This window comes from Monodelphis domestica, chromosome 1 (genome assembly GCF_027887165.1).
Source record: "Monodelphis domestica isolate mMonDom1 chromosome 1, mMonDom1.pri, whole genome shotgun sequence".
In the NCBI taxonomy this organism is placed as follows: Eukaryota; Metazoa; Chordata; class Mammalia; order Didelphimorphia; family Didelphidae; genus Monodelphis; species Monodelphis domestica.
In genome coordinates, this window is record NC_077227.1 from 79,201,033 (window position 1) to 79,224,015 (window position 22,983).

At 36.7% G+C, this 22,983-nt stretch overlaps 1 protein-coding gene across 5 annotated transcripts in view; it reads left to right on the forward strand.

The window, feature by feature from the left end:
• The window catches only part of PIK3AP1 (phosphoinositide-3-kinase adaptor protein 1), a 141,290-nt gene extending 125,120 nt beyond the window's left edge, over positions 1–16,170 (forward strand). For all 5 annotated transcript variants that reach the window (XM_007478700.3, XM_007478703.3, XM_007478702.3 and 2 more), the window contains 4 exons: positions 511–666; positions 8,482–8,552; positions 9,180–9,298; positions 15,771–16,170. In XM_007478700.3, the coding sequence (XP_007478762.1) occupies positions 511–666; positions 8,482–8,552; positions 9,180–9,298; positions 15,771–15,828 (404 nt within the window). In that variant the 3' untranslated portion in view covers positions 15,829–16,170. The remainder of the gene's footprint in view (positions 1–510; positions 667–8,481; positions 8,553–9,179; positions 9,299–15,770) is intronic.
• Positions 16,171–22,983: the final 6,813 nt, after the last annotated feature.

Here is a 22,983-nt window from a genome sequence, read left to right on the forward strand (position 1 = left end):
TAAAAATAAAGCTTGCAGATGCCAGGTCAAGAGCTCCTGCTTTCTGATCCTCCAACACCTTCTGAGTAATGCTAATGAAGGAAGACCACCTAGTGGTGGAAGAGAGCCCTCCATTTTTAGCTGAAGTACTCCCCATAGTGATCTCCTCTACTGTTCCCTTGGCTGTTTTCAGGATCAATTGAGAAAGGTAGGCTCTCAGAAACTAAAGAGGTGAGAGAAGGTGGCACAGTATATAGAATATTTCTACATACACCTAGTTCTGGACTCAGGAAGTATATATCTGGGCTCAGACTCAGGAAGACCTGAGTTCAAATTATACCTCGGTCTGTATATGAATCTAGGCAAGTCACTTAACTTTCTTACTATAAAATAAGGCTAATAATTGCACCTTCCTCTTAGGGTTGTTGTAAGGATCAAATGAGATAAATATTTAGATACTTAAACATTTGCTGATTGGGATAGATATTTGGGGTTCTTGACTAATTCTCCTTTTTTCCTTTTTGATTTTAGATTTAGAGATCACAGTTCCTATTCGACATTCTCAGCAACTCTCTGGAAAAGTAGAGTATGGGATCTATGAAAGTGGCCCCAGGAAGAGCATTTTGCCACCAAAAAATACTCTACGCAGAGGCGATTGGAAAACAGAAAGCACTTCGAGTACTTCAAGTATGGGGGAGTGAAGGATGGAGTAGGGGGGAGGATGGTTTGACAGCCTTTCCTCTTTGGTTCAGCTGGGAAAGTCAGGCATACTTGGGGGATACAGCATCAGTCCAACTTCCTCATTTTTTCAGATGAGGAAATGGGAGTCCCAAGGTCACTGACAGTCACATAGGCAGTACGCTTTGTGGGAAGCAGTGGGATGTGGCATGGATCAGTATGTGAGTTTAAAACTGCTTCCTTTTCCTCTTCCTAATCTAAGAAATAGCCATGAATACTTATAGTATTTTTCCCAGGGGCCCTTTAGGCATTTTGCATGCATTGCATTTAATCAGGATGTAGGCTAGATATTTCCCCAAAAGCTGACTTGCTCAAACCTGAAAATAGCTTATAATTGTGGTCTCAGAGAGAAGTAATGGAAGATACTGATGACAAAAATGGATTTAAAAAATCTTTATTTGAAACAAAAGAAAAAAAATTACCCAATCATAAAAATATCTATCAAATGAGAATGATTTTTCAATGTATACATGTATTTTTCCTTTAGACGAGATCTCCTTTTAAGGGTGTGACCTGTATTTGGATCAATATGGCATTCATGGAATAGCAATGTAGCATAATGGATAAAGTAAGGAATACTTGAGTTGAAGTCTTGCCTCTGACATATCAGTTGGGTGACTAAGTCACTTAATCTTTTCAGTGCCTTAGACAACTCTTACAATTACAAGTTACAGATGAGTTATCCATCCATATCAGAGGAGCAAAATTTCACAACAGGATTTCCTTTCACTAGTGAAATCACGAGTCTGGACCAAAAGATCAAATAAGTAACCAAAACAATATTAGCCTTTTTCTTTCATATCTGCCCCAAAGTTGACTGCGCGTCAATCATTTCCCTTATCCATTTTAGAGATGGCAAAACCTAGAATTGGAATGTGAAAGTAGCTTGAATAACATCGGAGCTAGAGCATGATAAAGCTAGTTAATGATGAAACTTGTTTTTGACCAGAAAACTTGAATATAGTGCCTGATATAACAGACAACTCATAGCACTGTGCAGACAGGAGCTCCCGGCTTTATTAGTCTACCTAGTGAAGCTGTGAACTAACTATCCTGATATACTTCTGACTTCACAAATATATTTGATTCAGTTCGTTTTTCATCAATAAACTTTATGCTCTTCATCAGAAAAGTGATAAAAGAGTCAGAGGAAAGCTAAGCAATAGTAAATTTCAGTAGCTGACCTATTAAATTACTTCTCTGGAAAATCATAAGTGCTGAAAATGGTGTAGCTCAGGGTATTTGAGGGAGTGTTGTAAAATTGTAGAATGTCAGAGGTGGACGGAACCTCGGCCGGTCTTCTGGACCAGAGGTGTGCAACAGAACCAGATAAAAATGTATTTTGGAGATATTTAACAAAATATACATAGATAATGTTAACAGGTGGTTTTCTGACTCAACAGATGCCCAGCATATAGGGTTTAGTAGCCCCTGGTTTATATTTTTGTTTGACATCACTGGTCTAATTCAATCCCTCCCTTTGCAGATGAGGCATCTGAGGGCCAGTTCTTGTTATTTAGTTGTTTCAGGCTTGTTTGACTCCTTGGGATCTCATTTGGGTTTTTTTTTTTTGGCAAAGATACTGGAGTAGTTTTTTGTTGTTGTTGTTTTTTAAACCCTTACCTTCTATCTCGGAATCAATACTGTGTATTGGCTCCAAGGCAGAAGAGTGGTAAGAGCTAGGTGATGGGGGTTAAGTGACTTACCCAAGGTCACACAGCTGGGAAGTGTTTGAATCCAAATTTGAACTTAGGACTTCCCATTTCTATACCTGGCTCTCAATTCACTGAGCCACCCAGCTGCCCCCTGGAGTAGTTTTTTATTTTCTTCTTTATCTCATTTGACAGATGAGGAAACTGAGGCAAACAGCTTGCTGTGACTTGTGTCACACTGAGTCTGGATTTGAATTTAGAAAGGTATATTCCTGACCACAAGCCTAGGGAGATGATATATTTGTCTGAAGTCACACAATAATTAGTTGCAGGTTCAGTATTAGTATCCAGGTTGTCCAGTCTCCAGTCTAGAGTTCTTTCTCTAATGCCAATATAACTATGTCTGATTGAGCTGTTCTTGTAGCTTTTGTGTGAAGGCTATATAAAAAGTTCTTGCATGCGTGATTTATTTCAGTTAGTACTGAACTGAAGTAGTGTGCCAGTGGATAGAAGGCCAGGCCTTGAGTCATTAAGGATCGGGGTTCAAAATATAAAACTAAAAGGGTTTAAGAGATATATTTTCAGTGAATTAAATAATGTTTAGGACCAAAAAGGATATCAGTAAAAGATTTTTTAAAAATAACAGGGAAGAAAGAAATTTGGAAGAGGACACAAACAGGACAGTTTTGTTGCTCCCTTGTTACATTTAATATGTACTTAAAAAAACAAACAAATTGGATACAACATTATTTCCTAGATTCACAGTCTTCTTTTTTGTATATTATTTCTTTGCATTTGTTGATGATTTTAAGAAGTTTACAAAAATAGAAATGAAAAGAACAGTATACTAGTAGAATTAAGAAATGGCATTTCTTTTAAAATATTTAATTGAGTAATGAACTTTGCTACTAATAGCAATGCAATGGCCCAGAGCAATTCTGAGGGACTTATGAGAAAGAATGCTGTTCACATTGAGAAAAAGAACTGTGGGAGTAGAACTCCAGAAGAAAAACTTATGATCAATCACTTATTTATATGGGTATATGATTTGGGGTTTGGGTTTTAAAAATTACTCTATTACAAAAATGAATAATAAGGAAAAATAAATATTTAATTGATGCATTTAAAAATGCTTTGTATATAGTAGAGGCTTAATAAATGTTTATTGAATTCAAAAATAAGAGTCTAGAGAGGAATTTGACAGAATAAATGAATAATGGACATTTCATGTTATGGGAGAAAAGAGGAAAATTCAGTTCACTTCAATTAACTCTAAGTCTTTTAACTATGTGCTAGACCCCAAAGGCCACAAAGAGAAAAAGGGAAGAGCCCCTACCCTCAGACAGCTTACATTTTCCTTGGTGTATAACACATGGCTATTTAAATGTGTCATTAGGGGAGAGAAAGACCATTGGTGCCTGGGAAGGCTTCACAGACCAAATGGCAACTAGCTAAACGTGGAAGGAAGATGATGATTTGGAAAAGCAAAGTAGAGGAAAAAAAGCAAAGCAGGAATGTGAAAGCTTATTGCGCAGAAAGCTTGGGAAAGTAGTTTGGAGTAAGATTGTGGAGGACCTTCAATACTAGGCCTTGTCATTTATCTTTAGGTCAACAGGGAGCCATATAGGACTTTTGAGCAAGGGTCAGACATGCATCTTAGGAAGATTGTTTTAGCAGCTCTATGAAAGATGGTTTGAAGTGGAGGAAAGACTAGGAGCTAGGGGACAAATGAGCAAGCCATTATAATAGTCCAGAAGTAAATGATTTTTTCTTTGTGTTTTATTTTGATAGCATTCTGTGTCTGAATGGGAAAGAATTGATTTCTGGGAGCAGTAGGTATTAGGGTTTGATATAGAAAAAAGTATTCCCTTTTGTAGGATACTTGGTTACTGCCAAAGATTTTTTTTTTTTAAACTCAGATGATTTAGAGTATGTTGCTGACTTGGCCAGTTAATTTCCTTCCAGTTCCATGATTACAGATGGCATACCAGTTCTAGCCAGCTGTCATGTGAACATGACACAAGTAAAGAGAGATTTATAGACTTTGTCATTGCTACTTAAGAGCCAATCTGGTAGCAAGCAGAAAGCAGTATTGCTGAGCTTTATCCCCACGATTCTCCAGATACAAGATCTAAGAAACAAATCAGACCAATTCCTGATCAGAAAAATCTAAAAAGAGGAAAAAAAATGACACCCAGACATTTTTCCAGCCCAGGGAAGCCAAGGCCAAAAAGAACGGTTTGCAGATCCTTGAATAATGGCACATCCAATACCTCAAAAATTAGAAATGGGACCTTAAAGGACACAAACTCAACTCAGACAATTTGCCTAGAAGTGTGCAGAACCTGGCCTTAACATAAATTCTGAAATCAGAAAGGAAAGTGGAAAAAGAAGCAAGCAAACAAATATTCTCACTGAAGAAGGAGCAAGCAAACAAATATTCCAACCATAAGAAACTATCCTGGTGACAGGGACATTGAAGACACAAATCCAGAAAAAGAGAATGATTCCAAAGCATCTGCAAGCAAAACCTTTAAAGAAAAACACAACTTGGGCACAGTTTAGCTTAAACTTTTGGAAAAGATGAAGCAGGAGTTTTTTGGGTTTTTAACCCTTACCTTCAATCATAGAATCAATACTGTGTATTGGTTCCAAGGTAGAAGAAGTAAAGTGACTTGTCTAGGGTCACATAGATAGAAAATGTCTGAGGCCAGATTTAAACCTCCCATCTCTAAACCCAATTCTTTATCCACTAAGCCACTTAGCTGCCCCCAAAGCAAGAATTTTTTAAAAGTATAATACTATTTTAATAAATGAAATGAGAATGCTAAAGGAAAAAATGGAAAAGAAATTAAAGGTACAAAAGAATTGGAAAGGTACTGAATAGCTTAGAACAAGAGCTACAAAATGTCAACCAAATGCTAAACCCTTTGAAAATTAAAGTGGACCAAATAGAAGGTGATGATTCCATGAGAAAAATCAGAAATACTAAAATAGGATCAAAAGGATGAAAAAATAGAAGATATAAATTATTTCTTAGCAAAAGCAACCAACTTGGAAATCAGATCAAGGAAAGATAATTTAAGAATCATCAGACTACCTTAGTGATAATTTATATGTTGAAAACCTAGACATCATATTTCATGGAATCTCAATAGAAAAATAGCCCAAATCGCTTTAGAATTAGAGAATAAAGTAGAAATAGAAAGAACCTATCATCCACCTCCAGAAAGAAACCTCAAAATGAAAGCTCCCAGGAACCTTATAGCCTAAATCCAGAACTTCTGCAACAAAGGAAAAATAGGCAAAACCCCAGAAAGATATAGGCAGCTCAGTTGCTAATTGCTATAATTCAAGTACTAAGGAGTCACAGTCATTATCACACACAATTTAGCATCCCTCACTATAAAGGATTGGAGAGCTTGGAATAAAATATTCCAGGGGGCAAAAGATAAAGGCTTACAGTCAAGAATAATTTATCCAACAAAAATGAGTCAAATCCCACAGGAGTAAGAAAAGGAACTTTTATTGAAACCAAGGACTTCCAACCATTCCTGATCAAAAGACAAAAGATATATATAAATTTTAAAATGCAAACAGGAGAATCAAGGGAAACATAAAAAAGTAAACATTAGCAAATAATTATAAGGATATAAACAAGAATAAACTGTTTACTTTCTAACATGGAAAGATGATAGATATAACCTCTCAGAATCCTATCATCATCAGGTGTTATAGAGAAAGTCTAATTAGTCATAGTCACTGAATGGGTCTATCATTTTGCAACTTTCTTAAAAGAATAAAAAGAGAGAAAAAGAAGAATACACTAGGGAGGAAAAGAGAGAGGAAGGATGGAGGAAATTATAATCAGGATGCATAAATGCCAGTCTATATAAATAAAGTAGGAAGGGGTTAAAGGGAGCAGGGATCACTTGAACCTCTATCTCACATGAACTGATCAAAAGAGGGAAGAATATACATATACACACTGTAGAGAACAGAAATATATTTCATTTCAAAGGGAAATAGGAGGGAAAGGGGAGAAGGAAGAAGAAATTAGAGGGAGGGTATATTAAGAAGATTAGTCCTTAGCAAATTCTAATTAAAGACAGACAAAATATTTATAGAAATTCTTTTTGGGATATAAAAGATTTGGAGACTAAAAGGATACCTATCATTTGGGGAATGGCTGAACACACTATAGTATATAAATATGATGCAGTAATATTATACCATAAGCAATAATGAAGGAGATGATTTCAGAAAAACCCGGGAGGACTTACATGAGTCAATGAAGAGTGAAGTGAAAGGAAACAAGAGGATAGTTTGATCAACACGATAATAAATCACAATTCCAGAGTATTTGTGATGAAACATGCTAGCCATTTCCTGATAGAGAGATGATGGATTCAGAGCTCAAACTGAGACACTTTTATTTTGTTTATGGTCAATGAGGACATTTGTTTTGCTTGAATATACATGCTTGTAACATGTTTTTCTTTCTTTCTCAAATGGTGGGAAGCAGGGTGAGAAGGATTGGATAATTGAAAAATTTAATTAAAAAACAATACAAAGCATATGCTCTACCTACAGTCAATCAGTAATGAAGGCTATTATTATTATCATTATCATTACCTACTAACTTGTAACTTAAGGGGAAGCCTAATATAATGGAAAAAGTACTAGAGTTAGAATTACAGAGTGTGTGACCATTGGCCAGTCATATATTATCTTTATGTAATAACTAACTACCTTATAGGTTTGTTCTGAGGATCAAATGAGTTAGTGTATATAGCGTGTTTTTTCAATCTTAAAGTGCCATATTATTATTGTATCATATATACATACATATAATTGGATATATATGTATATATGTTTGAATATTCTACTTGCTTGGATATTATTATAATTTGGGATCTATGGGAAAGCAATTGCAAATTCTATTTGGTTCCAACTAATCTCTGTATTAAAGAAAGAAAGGAAAAGAAAGGCCTTACAGACCCTAGAGAATGGCCCACTTATTGGAGCTAAATTTGGTACAACAAAATTCTAGCACAGAACAAGAATTTGAACAGTTGTTAAGAGTTCACTGTAATAAGATTTAACTTATGTAAAGTAGGACATCCCTTAAAGGCAACCTTACATTGGGACAGATAAAAAAGCTATGTGCTTCTTATCAGTCAAAACTAAGAATTTGAAGATTTAGAGCAGGGAGCAATCTCAGAAATTATCTGGTTCCAGGCCCTCATTTTAATGAGCCACTAGTGATTTTTCTCATAGAGAGTATTTGTAGTTGTTCAGTCATTTTTCAGTTGTGTCCAACTCTTTGTAACCCCATTTAGGGTTTTTACTACTTATAGGCAATAAGTAGTAAAGCTCAGATTTACATCCAAGTCTACTGATTTCAAACCTGGCTCTGTACCATACTGCTTCCTATTAATTCACCAGTTTATTAGAGATAGTATGATGTATTGTTTTAAAATAATTTCTTAAAATTATACATTAGTAAGGGACCAGCTAGGTGACTCAATGGCCAGAACTCTGGGCCTGGAGTCAGGAAAACTTATTTTTCTGGCTTCAACTCTGGCCTCAGACACTAATTTGCTGTTTGCCTCTGGGAAAGTCACTTAATCCTGTTTGCCTCAGTTCCTCACCTGTAAAATGAGCAAACCCCTCCAGTATCATTGTCAAGAAAACCTTAAATGGGGTTGTGAAGGAGTTGGATCCAACTGAACCATAACAAAAGTACTCAGAAACAAAGGCAGACTTTGAAATGATACCTAAAAGCATACACTTAATGCTTTTTTACTATTTTTAGTGGTACATTGACTTTGACAAAATAATAAATATTTTTTTTGCTTCTATGCCATATTTTCAATGTTAACATATTTCCTAGATACAGAAATGCCAGTTAATAGTTGAAGGTCATCAATTAGGAAGGGGGGGGCAGACTTTTAGCTAGAAACAAGGCAAAAATGAGACAGCTTCAATACACACACAATTTCTGTTAGAAACAGGGGGGAAAAAAAGCTTACCTACAAGGAAATGTTTGACATCTTTGTAACTTCTGTGACTATATCTGGCACAACTAACTTTCTTTTCCATCAACCAGGCAGTAATAGTAACCGTTCCAGTACCCGAAGCATTCTCAGTGTCAGCAGTGGAATGGAAGGTGACAATGAGGTATGACTAAGATCCTATCTCACTCTTAGCATAAAATTTTGGTTTGAAGATGATTTAAAATTCTGTTTATTTAATTTTTTAATTAAATTTAATTTTTAATTAACTTATTTTTTAATTTAATTTTTAAATTTTATTTAATTCATCATTTTAAAAAGGATTTTATAATAAGTAATAGGATTTCAGTAGTTCAAGAGAACCAAGAGCTCGATTCTTATCTTCTTTGGCAACCATCATAAGAGAACAGGAAACCACACTGCCCATTCCTGGGTCAGTACCAGACAGTCATTAGAACTGATTGATGATCTTATTAGAAAGAGCTGAACTTTCTGACATCTGTCCTTCAGACCATACCTCTAAATTGTGGTAAAGGTCTTTCTGGTGTGACAGCTGCTAATCATTATTTGTACCTTCTCCCCAATCAATTTCACCTTAAAAGTGGAAGACATGATACTCTTGTATGTATGTAAAATGTCTATGTGAAGCAACTGATAAGGTCTACAAGCCATTCTTCCATAAAGTTCTGTTTCTTGGCCCTAGGGAGATGTGGAGATATTACTCTTCATCCTACATGAGTAGTTGGAACTTATTTTTCCCCCCTTTTCTTCCTCCTGATTTTGTTTCCTGAAGGACAACGAATTCCCAGAAATTAACAGAAGCTGTAGCCCATGTCCCCAGTACAAGGAGAGAACCCCCTCCAAGTCATTAGAAAGGCCTCCCAAGATACCTCCCCGAGCTGCTTCGCACAGGTGAGCCCTACCAGGATACTCAGCACATCCTGGTTGAGAGAATTTTGATCCCATGAAATTAGGTATTCATGGAGGGGAGGGAGTAAGCATGGAATTGGTACCTACTCTATGCTAGGTGCTGTGTTAAGTGCTTTATAAATGGGATCTCATTTGAACGAATACTTTATCAACTGATATGTCTACACTGGTTTTATGACACAAGGGTGGCATGTCTGATCACACCATACTGTAAATGGTGGAATCTTAAGTGCTTAATAAATGCTTCTTGGCTCAGCACAGTGGCAGGCTAATCTCTAATCTCTGCTATGGGGTGGGGGTTGGGGGTTGAGCTTGGTGGATCCCACTCAAGCTTAAGAGATCAAAGCTGCAGTTACAGGTAAGTTTATCTCGTATCCAAATTAAGTCTGGTGCCAATATGGTGAACTCCTGGTAGGGGAAGGGGCCACTAGGCTTCCCAAGGTGGGGTGAATTAGCCCAGATTGGAAATGGAGTAGATGAAAGCTTCCATGCCAGTCTGCAGTGGGATGGAACCCATGAATGGCTTCTACATTTTCATCCTGGGTAAGAAATGGAAATACAATCTCCAAATAAAATTTAAAATAATGACTGATTGATGAATTTCCTTCTAATGCTAAGAAACAAAACCCAACAAAGCAATAGAGTTTTAGGGAACTTTTCAAATGTAGTTTACATAGTAGCTGTATATTTCAGCTTATATATATATATATATATATATATATATATATATATATATATCATTATATAAATGATATATATATATATATCATTATATAAATGATGAAATGCAAGGACTTGTATATTGGTTAATGAAATCTTAATGTTAGCTGGTATCTTTACAATCTCTAGGAAACTCCCCATATTTTTTAATTTTTCCAAGTCAAGTTATGATATTTATTAACTATCTGCTATGGGTAAGACTGTGAATGATGCAAAGAAGAATAAGATGTGATCTTTGACCCCATAGACTTTATAACCTAGCAACAGAGATAAGATAAGAAATAACTATGACAAAATTAGAATATAAAAGTACAATAATACTAACATGTTGCATAGAAAGTGGAGACATCACTTACTGCAGAGAGAACATGATATTTAAGCTTCTTCCTAAAATTAGTTCTCTGTTTGACAGACATACTTCATACACCAGTAAGGTGTATGTTTTTTCTCCCAGGAATTCTAGATCCCTACCCTGATACATTCAGATTTTGAAGTTTTATATGGATAGTTCCTATGTAGGTTTGTCTAGGTAAAATGTAGACATTGTTCAAAATTAAAATCAGTAGTAAATTTTTACCATAGTTCCAAATTTAGATGCATAAAATTCTGACAACATAGATACAGAATGGGGGAAAAGTTGTTAGCTATAAGTAGAGTGGGGGGGGAATAGGAATGGGTTCTTTATTCTGAGCTCAATACAAATGTGGCAATTGTATTGCCATTGTGGAAGAAAATACCAAAGTGATACTATGTTGTATTAAAAGGAGTTTGCCATAAAAGAACAGGGAAACAATCTTAGGTAACCTTTATGTTACTTAGAAACTCCTTAGAAAATTATGTACACTGGAGAGGAAGAAGGGACAGACATATTTAGAAATAAGGGCTTTTTAGAAACCAAAGATATTAATAAATATTAAAAAAAAGAAAATGATGTCTAGATTGAAGGACATAAAAAATTAGAGCAGAAAAATAAGAAGAATATTTAAAAAGTATAAAAGGAACGAAGAATAAACCACTAGATGAAAAGAAGAAAATTGTAAAGCCATCAAAAGTGGTAAAAAAATAGCAAAGATTTATAATAATCAAACTATATTACATATACATAAATATGTTATTAAAGTTTATGAAATACTTTTCTTTATGAAGCAGGTGGTACAAATATTATTACTCTAATTTTCTGAAAAGTGAAGTGAGGTCCAAAGAGATGGTAACTTGTTCCAGAATACAGAACTGGTGAGCTGGGTCTCTCCTGATGCAAGTTCTCTTCCTACTGCCATGCAGTCTTTTCAGAGAAGCTGATATTATGAAGGATCCAAAGATAATTCTTGGCAAATATAGAATAGAAATAGAAAATAGAAATAGAAAAAAAAAATTGGGGAAGGGAGCAGTTAGGTGATTCAGTGGATTGAGAGCCAAGCCTTGAAATAGGATGTCCTGGGTTCAAATGTGACCTTAGACACTTCCTAGCTGTGTGAACCTGAGCAAGTCTCTTTATGCCATTGTCTAGCCCTTACTGCTCTTCTGCCTTGGAACCAATGCACAGTATTGATTATAAGACAGAAAGAAAGGAAAGAAAGGAAAGAAAGGAAGGAAGGAAGGAAGGAAGGAAGGAAGGAAGGAAGGAAGGAAGGAAGGAAGGAAGGAAGGAAGGAAGGAAGGAAGGAAGGAAGGAAGGAAGGAAGGAAGGAAGGAAGGAAAGGAAGGAAGGAAGGAAGGAAGGAAGGAAGGAAGGAAGGAAGGAAGGAAGGAAGGAAGGAAGGAAGGAAGGAAGGAAGGAAAGGAAGGAAGGAAGGAAGGAAGGAAGGAAGGAAGGAAGGAAGGAAGGAAGGAAAGGAAAGAAGGAAGGAAGGAAGGAAGGAAGGAAGGAAGGAAGGAAGGAAGGAAGGAAGGAAGAAGTTGGACAATGGAAATAAATCATGTAGAGTGGAGATGGAAGGAACCATAGAGTCCAATTGTTACACAAACATATATTAAGCATCTGTTGTGTGAGTAATGCTGATAAGTCCTGGAAGAGCTACAAAGATAAATAGTACTTCATCTTTACCCTCAGGATGTGTTCTTAGGTCCCTGAAGGAGGTCACTGAGGGACAAACTAGGTGGGGTTATAAGATGTATGAGATGCAGTAGATCCAAGAGGCTGAAGGAAGATCTCAACCTTAGTAAGCAGGTGGTTCAGATCCTAGGACTGGAGAAGCTATCCCTCCATACCCATTCTCCTAACTTTCCTGTGCAGAAGAACATATTTGGGGTATTTGTCATTTTTCAAAAGGGGAAATCTCTTTCTACCTAGTCCCTAGAAGGAAGAGAGAAAGCAATCCCAAAGCAAAATTGTGTGACAAGTCTGATTTTGGTATCTTCCTACCTTCCTTTCATTACTTCTCACCTACCTTCTAGTATCTCCCAGAGAGAGAGATTAGAAGTCAATTAGAAGTCAAAAGGGACTTTCCCAGAGCCTTGCCAGAGATTTTGAATTGTGTATTGTGGTGTTAAAACTCAGGGACATATTCCCCTTTAGTCTGTACATAAGGAAGTTCCTAAGCAAAGTGCAGTGCCTTATTAAAGATCACAGAGCTAATTTGTAGCAGAGCTGAGCCTAGAACCCAATTCTCCTGACTCCCAACCCAGTGTTATGCCTACTGAACCACATTACCTAAGGTAGAAAGGAATTATTCATATTAAACAAGATAAAATGTAAGGCACTTTTCAAACCTTAAAGTCCTATATGAATGCTAGATACTAATTTGTAATTTCATCATTTGGTATCCCAAAAGGTTTACTCAAAGGCTAATAATTCTGTCACATCACTTAGTACTTAAATATCCTTTTAAACATATTAAAATGATCAATGGTTGGTGACCCATCTTTAGCCATCAATTTTCCATAGATTTTATTTTAGAGACATAGCTTTCTGATATAGTATGTAAACTGTATGTCCTGGTTAAAATTAATATGAATTTCTGAAATCAGAATAGAAAGTCTCTGGGAACATACTTTCATTTATATAACTAAAGGGTTCTAAGCCTAGTTGGCAAGAGGTAGCAGGTTTGGGGTAGCAAAGTAGTGCAGTGGATAAAGTACTGGGCCTAGAGTCAGAAAGATTTAAATTCTTATCTGGTCTCAGACACTTACTAGCTGTTTGGCCCTAGGCAAGTCACTTCATCCTTTTTGCCTTAGTTTCCTCATCTGTAAAATAATTGGAGAAGAAAATAGCAAACCATTCCAATATTTTTACCAAGAAAATCCCAAGAGGGGTCATGAAGAGTTGGACACAACTGAAATAACTGAACAAGAAATCAGAAATACAAAACAAGTTATATGCTATAGCCTCACAGAGCTTATGGAATCTTATTAAGAGGGAAGGAAAAATAAGTATTTATGATATTGACACCAAGGACAGAGGTGGGGTTTCATTTAAGAGTGTAAAATAATCAGAAAATTACTTGGTTATGAGATTTAGTAAAAAACATTATGAAAATGGGAGAAGAAATGAGAATAGAAGAAAAGATTAAAAATCTGACTACATTTTAAAAATCTTTTAAAGAAGTTTAGATGTAATGGATTCTGGGTTTGTTACATTTGGAAATAAAGTTATAAATATGTCATTAAACTTATTTGCAAGTATGTATAACATGTAAATACTTCAACAAATTCATGATTTCATCAGTGTAGCTACCTTCCAACAGGGCATATTGCAACCCATAATAAATATGTATATTGGCAGCCCAATATGTAAATAGCTCTTGAAATAATTTTTTAAAAAATCTCTGATCTCACTGGAAGCCTTCAAGAAAAGAATACACAATCCTCCCTTTGGAAGGCAGAAGGCAGGGATAAGCAACCCTCCAGTACCATCTATCTTAACTCTAGAATTCTGTTGTAACCATCTCCCTCCAACCCTTATCGCCCCCTATTCAGTAGTACACTGGACTGTTCAAACAAGATCTGGTTTTTCAACATAAAATTTTCTTACTCAGTACCTAACGCAATGAAAGTGTTCATTTTCAGGAGTCAGAAGAACTGGACAATGATAGGCTTTGTTACTTTGTCCTCCTGGTGCCTTTGAAGCTTCTAATCTATAACTTAAACCAAAAACCACCCTTCATTTCCTAAACTGCTTAGTGAGTTTCTTTTCCTTACATTTAAAAAAAAAGTGCATAGAGGAGGCCTTTAGTAAGCATTTGCTAAGTAATTCTTCAAACTGAAAATTCTAGGAGGCACAACAATTATGTAAAGGAGAGTGATAATTAAGGAGTGCCTAATGATACTCTCTTTCTCCACTTATTGGCTAACTTCCAGCATAATTAAATATTCATGTTACAACTTATATGTGGAAATCTCATCATGAATAGTCCCGTCCCCCCCACCCCCCCACCCCACCCCCAAATAATCAAATCAAAAAGGCCAAAAGTCTGGAGAACAATTAACAGTCATTTAGAAGCAACAAAAATACGGCAAAAAAAAAAAAAGCTTGAAGTAATATTAAGTTAGTATAACAATCTAATAAGTAAAACACAAGGATGTCATCTTCCCCCTCTGCTATTGGACATAATTATAGAAATGGTAGTTATGGCAACAGGTCAAAAGAAAGAAGTTAAAAGCATAAACATAAATGAAAAAGAATCTTTCAAGTGATTCCCACTTGATGTGATGATTTCCTTAGAAAACCTTAGAGAATCAGCAAATTAACAAATCAATATGATTAATTGCTCAGTAAGGTAGCAGTATACAACATAAACCCACATAAAAAAAAATCAAACTAAACAAAACAATTCATTAGACACAAGGTTTAGGTAGCTTTAGTTGCCTTCTTATGAATGGGTGGGATTATGCATATTATAGTGTAGAAGAGTCAACTTTGGGGTAGCCCAGAACCTATAGCTAGCTTTGAGTTCTTGGAGAGCTCACTATAATATTCTCCTTCCCTCCCTCCTCCCTTTCCCCCCTCTTTCCCTCTCTCCTTCCATCTGTCTCTCTGTCTCTGTCAAACAGAGTTAAATGACTTGCCTAGGCTCACATGCCTAGGACATGTCTGAGGCTAGATTTGAACCCAATCCTCTTGGCTCCAGATCTATTGTTCTATCTGCTGTGTCTCCTAGCTGTCCAATAACACTTTTTTATTGAGGTTATCCAGCTCCATCCCATCCTGCAGGAGTCAAAGGTTCCCAAAACAACAGTGGTCACCAACCTGCTTCTGTGTAAACTTTTTCAGTGTAACTGCCTCAGACCCTCGGGACCTGAGAGCCACAGAGAAATATTATACTCTCGGAAACTCTGGCACACATATAACAGGAGATGAAAACAAAATCCAGTGAATACTGGTGTATAAAGCTGGCATAGTTTGCGACTATCCTAGGACCCTAGGCTATGCATCTTCCCCACCACAAACCCATTATTTACATTGAAGAGACTCAATAGTGTCATCTCCCTCTGGACAATTCACGTTCAACTACCCTTTTAACCAACAGGCTAAAATATTTTACTTTGCTCTCCTTGCTTCATACCTATAGAACTGGTCTCCCCTCATTAAAGTTGTAGAACAACAACAAAATTCATATAAAAGCTTTGCCAGTAACTTTGTTGCCCTTTTCTTTGAAGTCTTAAAAATCATAAAAGGAAGAGTGTAAAAGTGTACATGCATTTTACATACCATATAAACAGTGTAACATTATGATTCTTAATTTTTAATGAAGTTCATTAATTGGTTTCTCAACCTGCTTGCTTTGTTTCATTTCAGGCCTCCAAGTAGAGAGAACTTCCAACCTCCTCCCCCAGTTCCACCAAGGGGTCGCTGACACCCCTTCTATCATCTTCTTTACATAGGACTTTGGAAGAAAAGCAAGTGATTTCCAGCTCCTTATTGATGTCATCATTGACTTAACTGTTGGATTGTACTGAGATTGCTCATGGCCTTAACATATATTACATGGTCAGACCAGGCTGTCTGAAGAAGGGACTCTGGCTGCCAAGGACTAGGAAGCCAGAAACTTCATTTCCTTTTAAACAAAACAAATGAGAAGTTCCATTGTTCCTTGGAAGACAGAAGACTTGGTTAGAATACATACCTTTCTTTAGTGAGGTCTAAAAAATGGCCCTTCTTCCCAAGAATATTCATAAAAATGTGTTTCCAAAATTGATTTTACTGACATGTTCTTTTAATGCATCTTCAGAATATTTGTACATAAAATGAGTTGCCCAGGAAAGATTACAGCAAGAGGATTCTGTAGAGAAATTGCAAGGATTTGGGTTTCTAAATACCTGTTAGATTTAGATTTTTTAAATAATTCTGTTCAGTAAGCCTTTGGTTTTTTTAATTCAGGAATCTCTGAGCCAACAATATCAGGAGTATTAATAATTGTAATAATAATCGCTAGCACTTAAACATTACTTTAAGGTTTACAAAACATTTTATAAAGTATTATCTCATTTTATCTTTAGAAGAACCCTGAAAGGTAGATGCTGTTATCATCCCTGTTTTACAAATGAGGAAACTGAGATAGACAGAGTCTTCCCAGGGTCACACATCCAGTAAGTGTCTGAGTTCACATCTGAATTCAGGTCTTTGGGACTCCAGGTCCAGAACTCTATCCACTGCACTACTGGGCTGCCAATATTGTGAGTCACAGAGAAGGGAATACTTTTGTACCACTGAGAGTGTCCTTGACTTCTCTACCATTTTCAAGCCAGACATGGTAGAAGACACCTAGAGTAGGTGTGGGTTCCTCTATTTGCTTTCACTATTACTGGATTTGAGTAAGATGCCAACTTCTGTGGGAGAAGGGAAAGTGTTTTATATAGGCATTAGGTTTCTTTTTTCTCTTTACTAATGATGACAGTGATGATGAAAACTGACAACTTCCACACTTTAACATTTACCAAGAGCTTTCCATGCCCTACCTTGTCCTCCCAAAAACCTTGTGAGGTAACAACTATAGGCATTACCATTCCTATTTTACAGATGAGGAAACTGAGTCTCAGAGAGGTAAAGTAACTTCTCTATGGTCCAACAGCTAGAAAGTGACAAAGGTGGGAAACTGGATCTAAGTCTTCCTAACTCCATGTTCCACATTCTTTTATACCATGCTTCCCAGGCATTATTTTCATCTCAAAATATTAAATCTGAGTATCTTTTCTTAATGAATCAGAGAATATAAATCAGTATTCTCTGTGCCACCCCCACATACACACACACACACACACATACATTCCTATAAGCCATATCAGAATTTCCTTTGGCTTAGAAATCTCATCCTCTCCCTTAAACTTTAAAACCACTCTCCTGGACTCCCAACTTCTTTTTTCACATTGTTTCCTGCCCCCTCTTAATATGCACATAAACAAATAATAACGATATTAAAACTGACCAATTAAATTATACTGGATGAATCTTTGATGATAAAATGCTCTTTAGTTCTCCAATCCAGTTTTATTCATTTTATTACAGGGCAGATGAAGACTCTTGTTGATTTGACTTATGCCCAAGGCCTTGATCCTTTCTCAACAGTAATTTTGTAAAATTACAAGACAAAATGCTGAACACCCTCTTTTGGTTATAAAAAAAAAAACAACTTGGTGAGCATGGAAGGGTGTGATTCGGAATAAACACAGCCTAGGTTTTCTAAACTTTTTATTCATTAAGACAAACTAACTGCCAACTGTATCACTTGTTTAGAGGAAACACTTTTGAGTACTTCACTTCTTTCCTAAGTGTAATCGAAGAATTTCCCAAGGCTGATAGAAATTAAGCGACTTGTCTGGTCGCAGAGCAAGTAAGTGTCAGAAGTGGGATTTGAACCTAAGTCTTCCTGTCTCCAAGTCAGGCATTCCATTCAATGGATTGCTTCTCTTTAAATGCTAGAGGACAGCACCTGAGGGGTTGCAGGGTGGGGGTGGCTTTTGGAGAGATGCCCTCTTTTTAAAGCTCTTTAATAAAAGTTTTTAAATGTTTTTTCTAATGCTTTTTAATGTTCATGCATTAGCACCATGGTCTAGTGAGCTTCCCTTTATCATTATCAATTGACATTAGTCTGATGGAAGTTCTACTCCTCACCCCCCCCCCCAAAAAAAAAGTAATTTCCTCTCAGGAATTTGGCTGGAATTCTATCTCTTCTGAGTTTTCTCTTGAGGGGAAATATGTCACCATAAAATACAAAAGGAAATTAAAATGGTGATGGGATAGGATTGCTCCTTTCTTTTTCTCCTTTAAGAACTCAGAAATTAGGTGGGTAGCTGAGTGGCTCAGTGGATTGAGAGTCAGGCCTAGAGATGGGAGGTCCTAGGTTCAAATCTGGTCTCAGACACTTCCCAGCTGTGTGACCCTGGGCAAATTGCTTAACCCCCATTGCCTAGCCCTTATCACTCTTCTGCCTTGGAGCCAATACACAGTATTGACTCCAAGACAGGAGGTAAGGGTTAAAAAAAATTAATTAAAAAAAAAGAATTCAGAAATTAAAGACTTGGGATATCTAGAGAAGACTTTTGAGCATGGGCAAACACAGCCTCAGCTGCCATCTTTGTGATTACCTGTATTCCGCTAGTTCTGTCACAGGCTAAGGTTAAACAAGTCCCATGAAATTTCCAATTTGGGAAAGTAAGGAAGAAATTAATGAAGAATTTCCTGCCCAGGTAGAGAGGAATTATCCTATTTTAAGCCAAGGTTACTAATTTATATACAAAGCTGAAAGGCCAGAGGCAAAAGGTTGGGTTTAGAGTAGAAACAAGGTCAAAACTATAGATCAAATTAAGTCCAAAAAAAGGGGGGGGCAAGAAATGAAGTCTTGGGTCAGGTTCCCTGGGTTTGTAATCAAGGATAGAGGTAAGTTTGGTTGCAGTGATGGCAAACCTTTTAGAGACTAAGTGCCCTTATGCTACATGTGAGCTGCTTCCCTACTCCAGACAGGGGAGAGAGGAAGTACTCCCATTGGGCTGCTGGGCAGAGGGGGGTGGGTGAATTGAAAAATGTCCTCAGACACACGTGGAGAGGGAGAATGAAGAAGCCCCCCCTCCAGCATGTGTGCCATAGATTCACCAGCATGGGAAGATAGAGCAATGGACTCTGTCAGAAAGACCTTGGTTCAAATCCCACCTCAGACACTAGCTGTATGATTCTAGGCAAGTCACCAGTGCTCTGAGTCCACTTTACTGACCTATAAAATGAGTAAGGGGAAAGGCAAACTTGACTGTAACAAGTTCTCTCAATGTTGTACTTGATGTTCTGTATGGCCATTCATGTTTCTATGTTTGCCCTCTTAAGTAGTAGTTACTGTCATTGCCATTTCCCCATTCTAGAATGGCTAGACAAAAATGGTGTTCACAGGAGCCAATGCTATTGCCTTTGCCACTAACTCCATCAGAGGTCACTGGCTTTGTTTGGCTCCCAAGTTGACTTACACACTGGGACTAATGCTCTTTTTAATTAAAATTTTTTTTATTAACACTGAGCTATTAAGTCTGAGAAAACATGTTACAGAGGTTAGTTGCAGTAGTTGATGTGTTTGAAGCACTTTATGGTTTACCAAGAACTGTGTGTACATTGTTTCAGTTATTGATTTATTTAAATAATAATTGTAATAGTTAGGATTTGCATATCACTCAAGGGTTTCAAAAGTGAAGATTAACTCATTTTATCCTTATAACCACCCAATAGGTACCTATTAGTAGTTCCATTTTATAGATGATTAAATGGAGGCAGACAGAAGTTAAATGACTTGCCCTTTAATAAATAATAAGTTAATAAGTATGTGAGGCCAAATTTGAACTCAGAGCTTCCTGACTGTGGAGTCTAGCACTCTATCTCCTATATTACCTAGCTTCCTTTTGCCTATTAAAGCCTACAAAATTGTGACTCAGTGGACTGAAATTCAGGTCCAGAGATGGGACTTCCTGGGTTCAAATCTGACCTCAGACACTTCCTAGCTGTGTGACTCTAGGCAAGCCACTTACCTTCTTTTTGCCTAACATTTTCCACCCTCCTTTGTTGGAACCAATATATAGTATTGATTCTAAGATGGAAGGTAATGGTTTTTAAAAAAAACAACTAATGAAATTAATCTGATCTTTAATGTCACAAGTAATCATTAGTGTGCCTCAATAATTAGTGCTGTTACAGATAAAAGAGTGGTTGCCTTAAACTGTGACTGCGAAAATATGGTTTCAAATCAAAAATAAAGTGGTCGCCATGGAAAAATTCCCAAATATTAAATATACCCAAGTCAGCTGGGTTTTATAGAGATTTTAATTAATTCAAATTAAGGAATTAATGAAAGGGAGAGAGAGAGAGAAATATAGTGTGAATGGCCTAGGCCAATATGGCCTAGGCCTAAGCTCTAAGAGAGAGATCAGTCAGTCTTTAATCCACTCACCACAAGATTTGTCCCAAGCAAGATTCTAGTGTTCAGAGAGACCCAGCTACTCCAACTAGTCCGAGCTCCAATTCAGCTTTGGCAAACTGAATTTTTCGAGACCTTTTCTGACCTCCTTTTAAAAAGAATTTTCTCCTATGTCACCTCCCCTAAGTTCTCACATCTACCAATCACGGTAGACGTTTTCCAAAGGACTGACCATTCTTAATTCACACCTGAGTAGACTAAACTTTTGAGTAAGTTCACACCTCTTTGCCCCTTACAAGTTTGCAAGTTGCCGGACCTTCATAGGTACTTAGCACCTTCCTAAAAATAGACTTAGCTTAAGGCTTTTGCTTCACTATAAGTATGAGTTAAGTACTTTTTCATTGTTCAGTAAAGAGTTTACAACTTTATCTTCCCCTAAAGTATGCTTAAGTATGGGTGGAGTAGAGTTCTCACATTCCTAATCAAGTACCTTCATTGTTTAAAATGGGGAATGGTCTTAACCAAGTGTTCTGAAGTAGGGTCTGAGAATTTTTAAGATTCACAGTGCTAATCATAAGAAATTTGTTAAAATGAATGTAATATTAATTTAAACCAGTTAAGCCAAGTTCTTCGATTTTTCTCTTCTTAATTTGTTTCCCAGTATCTATAAGGGGCCAGTTGATGGTTTTTCCAAATGTTCTTTATTGTCTTTGATTCTCACAATTGTAACTTCCTTTTTCTAGAACCTTCCAGTTTACAAAGTGCTTTCTTCATAATACTTCTGTGAAGTTCATTGCACAAATACTATCATTGTCCTTTTACAGAGGAGAGAGACAAATCACAGAGAGATTGTCACTTTCTCTAACTCCATACAGGTTAAAATCTAAATCCAGGTCCTTGCAACTCCTATGCTCTTTTCATTTGTGTCATTTAATACAAAGTATTGGACAGGAAATCCTAACAGCATAGTTATTTATGGCTCAAGGCTAAAATTCTCTATACTTCTTCCAATAACATCTGAGGGATGGTTGAGCAATTCCTCATTTCTAATGAGGAAGCACCAAGTATTCTGGGTATTCCAAATCTTGAAGCAGTTTAAACTCTGGGCCAAAATGCTCAATTTAACTATTTTAGAGGTCTTTGAGCTCTCTTCCTGTGATAATTGTATAGCTAGTTCCAGGATATGTGGGAGAGGGTACAAAGAGTAGGTAGAGAATGGGCTCTGGATCTTAGATATCTGGGAATCTAGACAAAAGTGTAGGAGGACTGGGGGGAAAGGCAAGACCTGTGTGTAGGCTTTTGGGTAACAGACTTCTGTTTAGGTCTGCTGAGCTTTGAGTCTAGAGACTAAGCAGAAAATAATGTTCTGTTACTCAGGGTCATGCCATATTTTGCTTTCAGTAACTCCCAGGAATAGGTTTTTGGCATCATTGAAAGTCTCTCACTTGCTGTTTTCTTAATAAATTCATCCATCTATCTATCAATTTGTCATATAGACTTTGCTGACTGGGTAGTCCCTAGGGGTTGGGAGTTTTTAATGCTTTAGTTCATGAGCCCCCACTAGTGTGCTTCCCACTATGATTATCAATTGATATCAATTAGAATTAGTTAGACAGAGGCTATACTACATGCCCTTCCCCTGATAATAATTTCTTTTTAGAGATTTGACCAGCATTCTCTCTCTTTTAAGACAACCATAAACTCAAATACTTGGGTTATGAATTATCTTATAATTTTATAGAAGATCTACAAGATGTAGCTCAGCTTCCTTAGGCAATATCAATATACATCCCTCCAGGGTCATTCATTTCATCCAATTCTGGAAGCTCTTCACTTTTTCCAAACTTATCAACTAGATTACTCTCACGCAGTCTCATGACAATGATTGATTCAATAGAGGTGTTCTCAGCTGGTTAAGGTATCAGTGCTAGAATGTAAGTTACTCTAAGTTAGGTGGGGTTATTAGTTGATTAATAATAAATCCCTGCCCTTACATATTCAATAACATAAGATAATATAAATGAAAAAACACAAGTCCCAAACCTACCACTTTCTAGCCCTTGAACTTATTTCATCTTTAAGCTTTTAGTGAAATTTATTGCAATTATAATTTGATATAAAAATATTTAATTTTCATTGGATGGTAGAATCTTCCATATCTAAGACTGAACAAAAATGAGTATAATTTTCTATAGCTGGGATAGAATTGTCTCCACTTTCCCCTGGCTCATTTTTTATAGAAATCTTGATGGCAAGTAAAAAGTGGACAGAAGAATGGAGATCAATCCCAAATCAACTTTGTATGAAAAGAGGGCAAGTGGCACTGAAGTACCACAAGGCCTGGCTGTCAAAAAAAAAATTTTTTTTAATAAAATTTTGAGGTTAAAAAAATTATATTTAAATAAAAGAAATGCCACAAGGTTTCTGATCACAGTAGCAAACTCCCTAGAGATAAAATCCCTAAATAACATGCTAAAGATTTTATCTGTGTCAGGGCAGCACCATTGGAGATAAGTGCCCATGGCACTCTGGCTACATAAATACTACTTCTGCCTTCTCCAGATTCCTGCCAGAAGCATAGTCTCATTACTACCCCTCCCCCAAGACATATCACAGTGCTTC